General features: G+C 40.6%; 1 protein-coding gene across 4 annotated transcripts in view; it reads right to left on the bottom strand.

Moving 5' to 3' along the window:
- Window positions 1-12,254, bottom strand: part of ZZEF1 (zinc finger ZZ-type and EF-hand domain containing 1) — a 100,235-nt gene that overhangs the window by 16,745 nt on the left and 71,236 nt on the right. For 2 of the 4 annotated variants that reach the window (XM_033089457.1, XM_033089458.1), the window contains exons 38-45: window positions 11,469-11,619; window positions 9,988-10,127; window positions 9,382-9,659; window positions 8,530-8,704; window positions 7,856-7,988; window positions 3,902-4,104; window positions 2,260-2,379; window positions 665-856 (exon numbers count right to left, since the gene is read on the bottom strand). In XM_033089457.1, coding sequence (XP_032945348.1) covers window positions 665-856; window positions 2,260-2,379; window positions 3,902-4,104; window positions 7,856-7,988; window positions 8,530-8,704; window positions 9,382-9,659; window positions 9,988-10,127; window positions 11,469-11,619 — 1,392 coding nt within the window. The remainder of the gene's footprint in view (window positions 1-664; window positions 857-2,259; window positions 2,380-3,901; window positions 4,105-7,855; window positions 7,989-8,529; window positions 8,705-9,381; window positions 9,660-9,987; window positions 10,128-11,468; window positions 11,620-12,254) is intronic. The other 2 variants (XM_033089460.1, XM_033089459.1) reach the window with 1 other exon arrangement.

Below are 12,254 nucleotides of genomic sequence, written 5' to 3'. Positions count from 1 at the left end.
ATTTGCATTACTATTACAAATTCAAAGGAATATATAAAATACGGAAATGCAAAAAGGAAATATGCCGACAAAATGCAATATTAATTGTTATTTATCACATTGTATTCCCTGCTAGATTCTGTTGCTGTTTTACACTCTTTTCACAAGTGACACATAAATCTAAGTATATTATACTTTTTGATTTTTTAAAAAACTGTACTCGCTTTTCTGACATCCACCCCATACTCTGTTTACTTTTCATATAGTTAGACCCTCTGAAGTCCAGGCCCTCACCCATTTCACATGGATCCAAGGAAGAGTGGATTATCCAGAGAAAAATAAGAGTGTGTCTGAGAAACTATGAGGGGGTACTATTTGGGAGTTTACCAATGGGTACAGAAATTACATGCAAAAATTCACATGTGTTTTTGAATGTATTATTTTATAGGAGAAACAATCTAAAGCTTTTGGGTCCAGGACCCAAAAATGTTACAGACTATTGTTGTAAGGGCTTTCCCATTCTTCTAGATCAGTTCTGCGCAATACAGATTGAGTCACGAGGAAGTGAACTCTCAGGACACCAGACTGAAGCGTTTTCCTGTGGATCCTAACACACAGTGTAAGCCAAAGAGAAGCCATTTCCCAGAGTCCCTTACTCAGTCCACACATTGACACAAGAACATACCAAGAAACATATTCTGGTGGGCTCATCCAGGCTTTCCAGAGGGTCTAGCTTTTTCTGCTCTGGCTCACTCGGGCTGCTGCCTGACCGTTCTACCTCCTCCTCTTGCTCCCCTCGCTCATCTAGCTCCAGGTCTCCATGCTCAGCCAAAGTGTTGGTCTCCTTTTTTGAAGAGTATAGCATGATGGACAAAATCTACATAGAAAGAAAATCAGGCAGGGCAGGAAAGTGAGTGTTTAGTGGGTGAGAAGATTACACAGATCTTTAACACTCAAAGGGTAGAGAATATTTGACCTAACTTTTTAAAAAGATTTCAGAATTCACAAAAAGAATGTAAAATTAGTAAAGAAACATGAAAAAGTACAATTGTGCTCGTAATAAAAAAATGCTAACTAAAACTATGAGGGAACTTTGTGTTTGTTAGCACTGCCACTGACAGTGTAATTGACATCCTTTCAGAATGCATTTTGGTGAAATGGAAAGAGCTGTAAAAATGTTCACAGCCTTTGACCCAGTAACTCATCTTTTAGGAAACAAATATGTAAAAACTTTTATTCCATGATATATGGAATAAAAGTTCTATTGACCATGATATGTGGTCAATAATATATGGTTAATAATGGTAAAAAACTGAAATCCACCTTCATGTTTCACAGACAGCCATTAAAATGGTAGTTATGAAAACCAGCAACTTAGTAAATGGCCATAATGTGATCTCAATTTATTTGAATACCATACTCATTGTAGAATCCAAATATATATATAAAAAATACAGACACAGCAGAAAAAAACAGAATAAGGAAATACACAAAACACGAATGGTAGCTGTGTTTGGGGGGTGAAATTTAGAGTTTTTCTTTTTTTCTTTTTCAAATTTTCTGAAATATGGTTCAACTATCTGAATAATATTTTTTTCTTTTTTTAATTTAAAACATTTCCTAAGAACAAGAGCTCAAATGCTCTCCAGGTTATCCATTAATATGTTTCCGTATATTTTCCTAAAACCTAACCAAATTCGCTTGTGGCAACTGCGAGCTATTTGCTCACGTTCAGGCCTCTCTGGGACTGAGAATGGCTGGCTGATCACCTCCCTCCCACATAGCAGCAGACTTTCCTGAACCTGAAGCTGGCATTTGGTACAGAAACTCCAGGGAACCACAGTAAGTCTACTAAGAACAGTCTAAGGTCTACGGGGAATAGTAATAAAATGAGAATTATCAACTAACGTCCTACATAACATAAACATAAGCGAGGACAAATTTAGACAACTGATCTTAGCTCAAAGGAACTTTAAAGGGAGGTAATAATTCAATGGCACACTTTATTACCATGATATAATGGTCAACCATGTGTTTCCATAAAATACTTCTCTTCCAGTGTTCTCTGAACAAACATCAAATTCATTTTCCCTGACAGGGGAAGACAGGTGTCATAATCCCTATTTCCAAAAGGGAAGACAAATACGAGACACAGTTTTAACAACTGCACAGAACGAGAGCGCACAGGGCAGAACCAGCTATAACTAACTGACGACTCTAACTCCCAGGCCAGTAAATCTGCATCAGGCAGCAGTAGCAGGAGCCACCTTCATCCCTTACTTCCAGATCCCGGAGGAGCCACGTTTTACTGAAGCCAGTCCCTTTGCTGCACTTTTTCACCAGCAGCTTCAGCAAATCAGTCTGAAGGAAGGTAGCATGGGTCTCTTCAAAACCATGAGCCTGCAAATAGAAAAAGAACGATTTGCAACTGCCATGGAGGGAAGAAGGTGAGGGTCACTAGGGAGAAGCAAGCCTCCCTCAGAGCCTGGTCTCAGAGAGTGGGCCAAGTTCACCTTCTGGTGAAAATTCCAGCCAGCAGGAAGGATGAAGCTCTGAACCTTAGCCATAGCCTAAGTCTGTTCATTCACTCTCTAATTCATTCATTCAACAAATATTTCTGAAGCCTAGTATATTCTATGTGCTAAGTCCTATGCTAAGAACAGAAGGGTTTATGTCCTTCTCCTGCTCTCTACCTTCCAAAAGCTTTCCACTGCTCTTTAGACTACAATCCAAGTCCCCAGTCATGGCTGACAAGGTCTGACAGGCTTCCTGACTGCTTCTGTAGTCTCATGTCCCTGTTTTGTACTATGCTGAAGCCCTGGAGGTATTTTTTTCTGCTCCCATGACTGTTCCTGGAGTTTGCTGCTCTGCCAGCATACAACACTCTGCCCACACAACTCATCTATCACCTCAAATTTCACCTTCTCAGAAAGGCTTTATCTGACCCACAACAGTTTTCCTTCCAGGCTCTTTGTTGTCTCTCTTGCAATTCAGACTGTAAGCTCCATCAGAGCAGGGACCTTCTTTCTAGTTCAAAACTACATACTCAGTTCAATCTGGCACTTGGTGCTCAACAAATATTTACAGAATGAAGGATTCAAAGACAGAAATGGTCTCTGCCCTCAGGGAGTTTCTTTTCTCTTTCCTACTGTAATGTAAGCAACTAAAACCATAACAGATTGTGATAAATGCCATGATATCAACAAACAGCGCAAATACGGTATCAATCCTAAAACTACAAATCCTCAGGGCTGGGCCAGCGCTGAAATGCTACCTAGTCCAGTCTACTTGTGCTGCTGGAGTCTTTCCATGGTTTCCTCACTAGTAGTGCTACCAAAGTCACGGAACTCACAAAGTTTTCAAATGACACCTTTTTTTATGGCTAGTTCTGTTGGGAAGATCATCCTAAAAGTGACCCCTTTCTCCCATCCGTGCCTCTGATGGCAGAAGAATCATGTTCCCCAGTAAGTCAAGGCTTCTCATCTCCATACCAGTATCACCCAGATCTTTAACTTGTCTGTGTCTTCCCATCCCAACTGTCAAAGCGATTGCTCAAAGACCCCATAGGATGCCAGCCCCTTTTATTTTTCCCTTCATCTTATCCTATGATGAACGAGAAGGAGCTGTGGTTCAGAGGGAAGTGAGAAAATGTTCAGTCTATTTTTCTTCTCATCTTCCGAAGTTATGTGCTCATTAAGCAGTGGTACCTGGTTCCATGGAACAGTACTGAAAAGCTACAGTAAACCAACTATTGGGAAATCTGTTTCTTCTTTCAAGTTATCCTTGGGCAAGGCCCCAACCATTTCTAGAAATCATCAGTACATGGTAACCATCCATCAAAATGGTATGGCATTTCCTCCTAGTTAATGCCCTGCAGATATTAAATCACAGTCAGATTCATGAGCAAATGGAAGAAGCTCACCATTACCTTTAGCGTTTTATATAGTCCTTTGAGGGCCAGGGATAGGACCCAAGTTGCTTCCACTGCCTCGGGACAATGGCTGTCCATGCTGGTTTGCAGAAGGTGACTGGCGATAAAGGCAAAGTGCTGGGAGTATTGGCTCAGCTGGGCCTGAGAGTTGCTGCATTCCTGTCCTCCTTTCTGGACCAGCTGGTAGTCCTTCACTGAAGGGTGATGTCATGCAGGAAAAGCAAGCCACCAAAAGTACAGTTAATGCTTCCTGCAGCTAAGTTTCTTTCCCAGTAATGTGCCTTACCGAAGCAAGGACTGCACACCCCAAAACAAATACCTCCCTGGCTTCTAACTCAGCCGTTATAATTAAGGCCAGCTTGCAGGTGAGCACCGAAACGGTACTGTGCCACCTACCCACCAGGCAACTGAGAAAGGCAATTCCCATTCCCACTACTGTGCACAAACAGGCTGTCTCCAAAGGGAGACAAAGGTTGTTCAAGGAAGTTCTTAAATACAGTCCACATGAGAGACTTCCACTTCCAAGCAAGACTGAGCAAGAGGGATCCGATTTACTCTCCTACTTCAAACAACTAGAATACTGAAAATATACGAAACAACGGTTTGCGGACACTGAGCAATAGGTAATACAGAACTATGATCCCTAGCTCTCCAGACAATTTCCAGGCCGCAGAGCAGGGAGTAGAATCCAAGCCGAGGCAGCAGTCTCAATGAACTGGGGAGAAAGAGGTCAGCATGCAGGGAAATCATGGTAGCTAGAATTTATGGAGCTGAATATCACAGTGAAGGAATATGAGAGAGAGAGAGAGAGAGAGAGAGAGAGAGGGAATGGGAGACTTCTCTAGATATTCACAGGGGATTCTTCACGAGTCTTTGGCTGAGTACTGATCTGCACAAATGTGAGAGGAATCTATCTAGATAGGAAACTACCTAGTTCTAAAAAATAACTACCAAAAAGCAGTATGCAGAATGATTCTTGAAACTAGCTGGGAATATTTTGTCTTCCCTCCAGTGAGAGTGGAAGTGGACTAGTGGGTGGCAAAAAAACTATTCAAAATTTTTCCAAGTTTGATGAAAATTATAAATCCACGGAGCCAGGAGCTCAATAAACACCCAAGCTGAAGCAACATAAAGAAAATCATGCCAAGGCACACCATAATCAAAATGCTAAAAACCACTGATTAAGAGAAAAATTTTAAAAGCAGCCAGAGAGGGGCAGCTGGGTGGCTCAGTTGGTTAGAGCACGAGCTCTCAACAACAAGGTTGTTGGTTCAATTCCCACATGGGATGGTGGGCTGTGCCCCCTGCAACTAAAGATTGAAAACAGTGACTGGACTTGGAGCTGAGTTGCGCCCTCCGCAACTAGATTGAAGGACAATGACTTGGAGCTGATGGGCCCTGGAAAAACACACTGTTCCCCGATATTCCCCAATAAAATTTATTTATTAAAAAAAAAAAAAAAAAAAAAAAGCAGCCAGAGAAAGAAGACACAGTATGAAGAATAACAGAGAATGACTGCAGACTTCATGGCAGAAAACATGCAAGCCAGAAGAAAATGGATCAATATCTTTAAAGTATTTTAAAAAAACCTCTCAGCCTAGAATGTTTTATTCAGCAAAATTCCTCTCAACAGTGAAGTCAAAATAAATACTTCTTTGATTTAGCAGGATAAACCAAAACAAATATTTTGTAGCAGCAGACCTGCAGTATAAGAAATGTTAAGGGAAGTTTATCAGGCCAAAGGAAAATGATACCAGATGGAAATCTGAACCTACGAAAGATTGTCTTCTCATTTTAAATTCTCTTTTAAAATATCTGACTTTTTAAAACAAAAATAAGTGATATATTGTGAGGTTTATATTATGTAGAAGTAAAATTTGTGACAAGAATAGCACAAAGAATAGGGGGATAGAAATATAAACTTTATAATGTTTCTTCACCATATGTGAAGTGGTATAATATTATTTGAAGGTAGACTTAAGGGTTAAGAGTTAAGGGTGTACATTATAAACCCTAATGCAGCCACTAAAAAATTATTTGAAGGTAAACTATTGTAAACCATAGAGCAACCACTAAAAAAATAAAGATATATAGATTACAAGCTAATAGTGGAGATAAAATGGAATTATTTTTTAAAAACACACAAACAACTGAATCCAAAAGAAGGCAGGATAAAAGGGAAAAAAAGGAACTAAGAACAGATGAGACAATAATTTAAAAAGTAAGAAGACAATAGAGCTAAACTCAACCATTTAAATAACTGCATTAAATGTAAATGGTCTAAGCATCTCAATTAAAAGGCAGGGATTTTCAGAATGAATTAAAAATGAAGACTACACTATGTGCTATCTACAAGAAATCCACTTTAAATGTAAAGACACAAGCAGGTTAAAGTGAAAGGATGGAAAAAGATATACCATGCAAATGTTAGTAATAAAAAAAAGCTAGAGATGCTGCATGAATATTAAAGTAGATTTCAGAACAAGGAGTATTATCAGGGATAAAAGGAACATTTCATAATGAAATGAGAAATAGAAATATACACAATTCATAGCATTAAAGTGTTTCTATTAACAAAGAAGAAAGGTCTCAAAATCAGTGACTTAGACTTTCACCTTAAGAAACTAGAAAAAGCAAAAAAAGCAAATGAAACCCAAAACAAGAAGTAAAGAGATGAATAATGATAAAGACAGAAATCAATAAAACAGAAAACAGAAATAAAAGAGAAAAATCAATTAACCCAAAAGCTGATCCTTTGAAAAGATCAAATAAATGGATAAATATCTGCTTAGACAGTCTAGGAAACAAAAAAGAGAAGACATAAATCACCAAGATCAGGAATGAGAGAAGGCAGCTGATACTCCATGCCAGTTGAGAGACAGTAAAGACTTAAATTTTATAAGACCTAAATTTATTACCTGGATATATGAAGAGATATAATATGCTCCTGTCAAAAAACTCAGTATTGTTAAGATGTTACTTTTCCCCAAATCGATCTATACATTCAATGCAATGTCAATCAAAACCCCAGTAGGTTCTTTAACAGAAACTGACAACTGATTCTAAAATTTAAACAGAAAAGCAAAGGAACTAGAGTAGCCAATGCAATTCTGAAAAACAGTACAAAGCTGGAGGACCTGATTTCAAGACTGAGTATAAATCTATAATAATCAAGATAATGTGGTTTTTGAGTAAGCACAGATACGTAGATTAATGGAACATAATAAAATCCATAAACAGACACACACATATGGGTCAATTAGTTTTCAACAAAGGTGCCAAGATAATTAAATGGAAAAAGAATAGTCTGTTCAACAAATGGTCCTGAACAACTATATACACATATGCAAAAATAAAAGAACCTTGACCTTTATTTACCTCATTCCATACACAAAAAAATAAAGCAAAGACACTGCCTAATGCTGAAGCTGAATGAGAAAGCAGATTATTTCAGGAGCAGAACTGGGCACATAATGGTTAGATACTCCAGATTGTTTGGGATTTGACAAATTATGTCAAAAGGGCACTTAGGACGTACTTTCACTGTTCTGTTGCTGAAACAAAATGGAAAGTGACATGAATGCCAACACAATTATTCAAAGTTATTTTACATTCATGCAGCCACCTGACTCCATAATATGTTTAAATTACCCATTAGAAAACAAATGACACTGGCAAATGGAAAAATTAAATGTTCAGAACATCTGCCAAAAAAACCCCACGGAGCCATATACACAAAATAACAGGCTGGAAAGGGCCTTCAAATTTATCCCAATTCAACCAGATCATTTCAGAGATGAGGAAAAAAAAACACCTCAGGAACTGTAACTTGCTTTTTTAAAAAAAAAATTCATAGGCAGGGGCAAGAAGCAAGGTATCGCCATTGATTTTAGGGTATGCAGACAATTTTCTTCCATTCTTAGAAGAAATAATTATGCTTGGGACCTGTTTTCCTTTTCCGGGTTTTGACATCGACGATCACAGCCCTGTTCTTCTCAGTAAAGTGCTTCAAGATGATCACATTATGTGGTTCATTGGCATTATCCATATAAACACAGCGGGTCCCCACACAGAGAACCTAGAACATGAAAAAGACAGAAAAGACAAGTCACATAGCACACAGAGACTGCAAAGAGCACTGTTAGACACAAGCCCAGGCCTTCTGCTTGTTCCCCTGACTCCAACAGCACTCAAGGACAAGGCTCTTCTTGTCTCTAAGGCCAGAGCTTGACATGGGCTTGGCACAGAACTGGTTTAAGTGTTTGCTGGATGAAGAAGCCATGATTTATTTGTCCCAACCAGTTGAGAGACATGAAGCTTAGAAATGAGATCAGCATGAAAGCCAAAGTGAAACACAACTGTACTGGGAAGCGCTTTGTAATTTAATATGTTACAGTTACCTGTTATTCAAAGCCAACTATTGGCTAACACAATGAATCAAATGGCTAAATTGTTCAAAATGCAAGTTCAACAAATTCCATAATCTTGAAAATATACAGATATTATAGAAGCAAATTATATAATGGAGGGAAAAAAAAGTTCCAAAGATACATGCTGCAGAGACTTTGATGTGTGTGATGAAGATCGCAAAAGGTGGCCAGGCCTCCAGAGTGACGTACCTGGGGAAAGCCGACCAGCACTAGCAGAGTGAAGATATTGGTGTGCTTCAGCTGGAAAGGCAACTGCTTGATGCAGTGGTCTGTGAAGGTGGCGATGACGTCACGCCACAATGGGGCACTGTTGAGTGACCTTAGGATCTCTGCCATGGAGCACGCCCAGTCTAAGCCCACCTGGCTGGAAGGCAAGAGCTCCATTAGGTGGCAGTGCACAAGCTTCAAACGCAACTCGCCAGAGCTCGCTACTCTCCAAGGCAGACCCAGAAGCATGCCAAAGAGCCACTCATTAATTAGTTTAAAAACTACTGGAATGATGCTTTTCATACAATGGGAAGTGGGAAAAAAGTTCAAGATCCGTTGCTCATATATTCAGTCTACAGTTACGTTTTAAAAAATCTCTATAAAAAGCTATATACGTGTATGCCCTTATGCTCATTCATGTCAGAAAAAAAGCTTGGAAGGAAATCTATTAAAATAGTATCAGACGCATGAATATGGTGCAAGCCAGGTTGATTTTTATTCTTCATTTCTGTTTTCCAGATTTGGTATTGTTCCTTTTATAATGAAAACAGATCTATTTTCAACCCCAAAGCCTACATTTACTGCTCCCAGGAAAAAACAAACCAGAATATATATCATCAGAGTTAAATCGGCACAGTGCCCAGACTGCACAGCTATTTTAATGTGGGTTTTAAGCAGTTTTAATGTCTGTTGACAGCACTGCTAATAAAGCTAACTCTATTCTCACAAAAGATTCCCAGACTACAGCACTGAAGCACACTGAATTTAAGTAACAGCCAGACCACTGACTTAAAAGAAATGGACACCAAAGTAGGGGAGAATGGGGGTGGCTACCTGTCCAGACACACAGCTCCCAGGCTAAAGAGCAGGTGGGTGGTCTTCCAGCCATCCGGCACGATGGAATTGTCCCCTGCTGAAAACAGGTTGTGTTTGGCTGAGAGGACCTTGATCACTGCAGCATCTACCTCTGCTGGTACAAGGCGTATGATTAACTGGCCGAGAAGACCCAGGGTGAGGTGGTAGGTTTCATTCAGATGACCTGCGTTTGAGATGACAACCTGAAACATGAGTGGGAGGACGTGCTCCAGGTCTATCAGGGGGACTGTGGGCTCCTGTCAAGAGAGGGGGAAAAGTCTCTTCAGTACAAAATCCATGTAATTACACCAACTAAACACTCCATCCCCTCCATGTGTGATTTACAACTGGCCTAGTTGTAAATTGCGCAGTGTCTTTCATAAATGGCTTACATACAAAATCAACTGTAAAATAAACATTCTCGGGTATTGCCTTACAATCCTACTTCTAATTTATAACCCTACCCTCAGGAATACACAGATGACTGCTATTAACAACTGGTTTCAGCATATGGCTTACCAAAAAATTATTTTCTATGCATAACACCACCCCTCCTTTAAAAAGAAAATGCCATTTGTCTCTTACCGACTTTAAGGGAGGTAACATGGCTGCTAGTAATCCCAAGATCCTCTTCTGGGAACATTCAGCAAACACCTGCTCAGGGCTTGGAGTAACTGCCTTTTCCTCGATGGGCTTCTGAGATGCTGCTTCCGAATTTTCAGCATCTGAATTGTAAAACACCAAACTTTTAGATTTTGCCAGCTTCTACGTATGTATGAAGAGGCAGTAAGCCCCTGCGCTGTCCGTGGTCCCCATGACACTACAGAATAAGGCTGGAGCTTTAAAAACCTATTTCTGAACATGTCCTGCTCAAGGCCTGCCTTGATCTCCCTGTTGAATTGTAGAGCCTGCCCTCCCCTCCTTCCCATCCCCCGGCACGCCCCCATTCCCTTGACCCTGCTGCCTTTTCTGCTCACAGTAGCCATCTTTTAACATGCCGTGTTGTTGCTATTTATTGTCTACTGTCTGTCTTCACTTCTTTTTTGTTTTTCTCAGTGATGTATCATAAGCACCTAGAAATGTCTCTAGAGCCTGGCAGGTACCCAGTCAATACCTGATGAGTGAATAAACTATCTCTGACCCAGGATGCTGATCCTTACTGGAATCGGACCACAGGAGACGCCAACGACCTAGACTGACATGGAGTCCAGACTGTCTTCCGGAACTTAGAATTATACACACCATGAAGATCAGCATCAGCCCCTCGGAGAGGTGACCCTACAGATGGGCAGGACGCCCGGTGCTCACCCCTGCCACCGTTACAGAGCAGGCCCTGGGCAAGATCCTGCCTCCCAAGGCTGCCCTGAGGAGGAGGCTGAGTCTCTTCAGCCCAAAGCACCTCCATCTCCCGGCTCATCCATCTTCCTGCAGCACAGTTCTGACCTTGCCGCTGGCATCCGCAGGCAGGAACCTGGGGCCCTCACCTTCCCAGGCTCCACTCCCTCTCTACACACCTGCTGAAGGGCCTTCTCCCCAGTATTTGTCTGGGGGTTCCCCACTCTGGGGCCTTTGCTCACATTCTTCCTACCCTGAATGCCCCTGCCCACAGCAGATGCTAGCACTTTCAAGGGCCCCTTCAGCCCTTCTTCATAAGCTTTTATGTGAATACAACCTGTTCCAGTTAAATACCAGTTATTGTTAATATCGCTTACACCTCTCTTCTGGACAGAATCACATCCCACCTCAAATTACAGCCACCTGCACCTTTGCCTTAACCCCACCCCCCAGATCGTTAAGCTCCATGCGGGCAGGAGCTATGTGTCTAACTGATCTAGCACAGTGCTTGGCACATGACGAAAAGGCATTTAGCAAATTAGGGAATAAACAAGATAGAAAAGCAAGCAAAGTGAAGGAAAGATAACTTTCAGTGTTATCAGTGCCAGAACGAGAAACCATGCATTCTTGGTTTGCTGGCCAATTTGAAATTGTGCAACCAATGGCTCAGGGCTGGGTATGTGAGCATTTTGAGATGAAAGAGATCAAGGAAATTGTCAAATAGTCTTTACCTGGAAGTCCTGCAGGTGTGTTAGCATCAGCAGGGGAGTCTGAAATTTGAGTCTGGCATGAAGGATCCTTCATTAATGATACACTTTCATCTGCCTTATTTTTCTGCTTGCAATCCAAAGGTCTGCCTTCCTTACGAATATCTCGCTTTCCCTAGAAACAAAAATGTGAGTGTAAGAGAATTAGTCTTTTTGTTTTTGTTTTTAAATTTATTGGGGTGACAATTGTTAGTGAAATTACATAGATTTCAGGTGTACAGTTCTGTATTACATCATCTATAAATCCCATTGTGTGTTCACCACCCAGAGTCAGTTCTCCTTCCATCACCATATATTTGATCCCCCTTACCCTCATCTCCCACCCCCCACCCCCGTTACCCTCTGGTAACCACTAAACTATTGTCTGTGTCTATGAGGTTTTGTTTCTCATTTGTTTGTCTTGTTCTTTTGTTGTTTTTGGTTTATATACCACATATCAGTGAAATCATATGGTTCTCTGCTTTTTCTGTCTGACTTATTTCGCTTAGCATCATACTCTCAAGATCCATCCACGTTGTCACAAATGTTCCTATATCAGAATTAGGATTTCTTATTATTAAAGTTTACTCATTAATATTATAATACAACTTTTTAAATCATTAGCCAATCAGTCTTCACAGACTAAAATACTTTTGAATTCCATTAGAAAATGCCCCTCGTGTCCAAGGACAAATCTATACTCTAAGACAGTAATCATTGCATCGCATCCCCCAGCCATCTCCCAGATGCCCCCCTGTCAAAGCCTACAGT

Source organism: Rhinolophus ferrumequinum, chromosome 21, assembly GCF_004115265.2.
Source record: "Rhinolophus ferrumequinum isolate MPI-CBG mRhiFer1 chromosome 21, mRhiFer1_v1.p, whole genome shotgun sequence".
In the NCBI taxonomy this organism is placed as follows: domain Eukaryota; kingdom Metazoa; phylum Chordata; class Mammalia; order Chiroptera; family Rhinolophidae; genus Rhinolophus; species Rhinolophus ferrumequinum.
The sequence above is the reverse complement of the archived record's forward strand: the minus strand, read 5'-3'. Positions and strand labels throughout refer to the sequence as shown.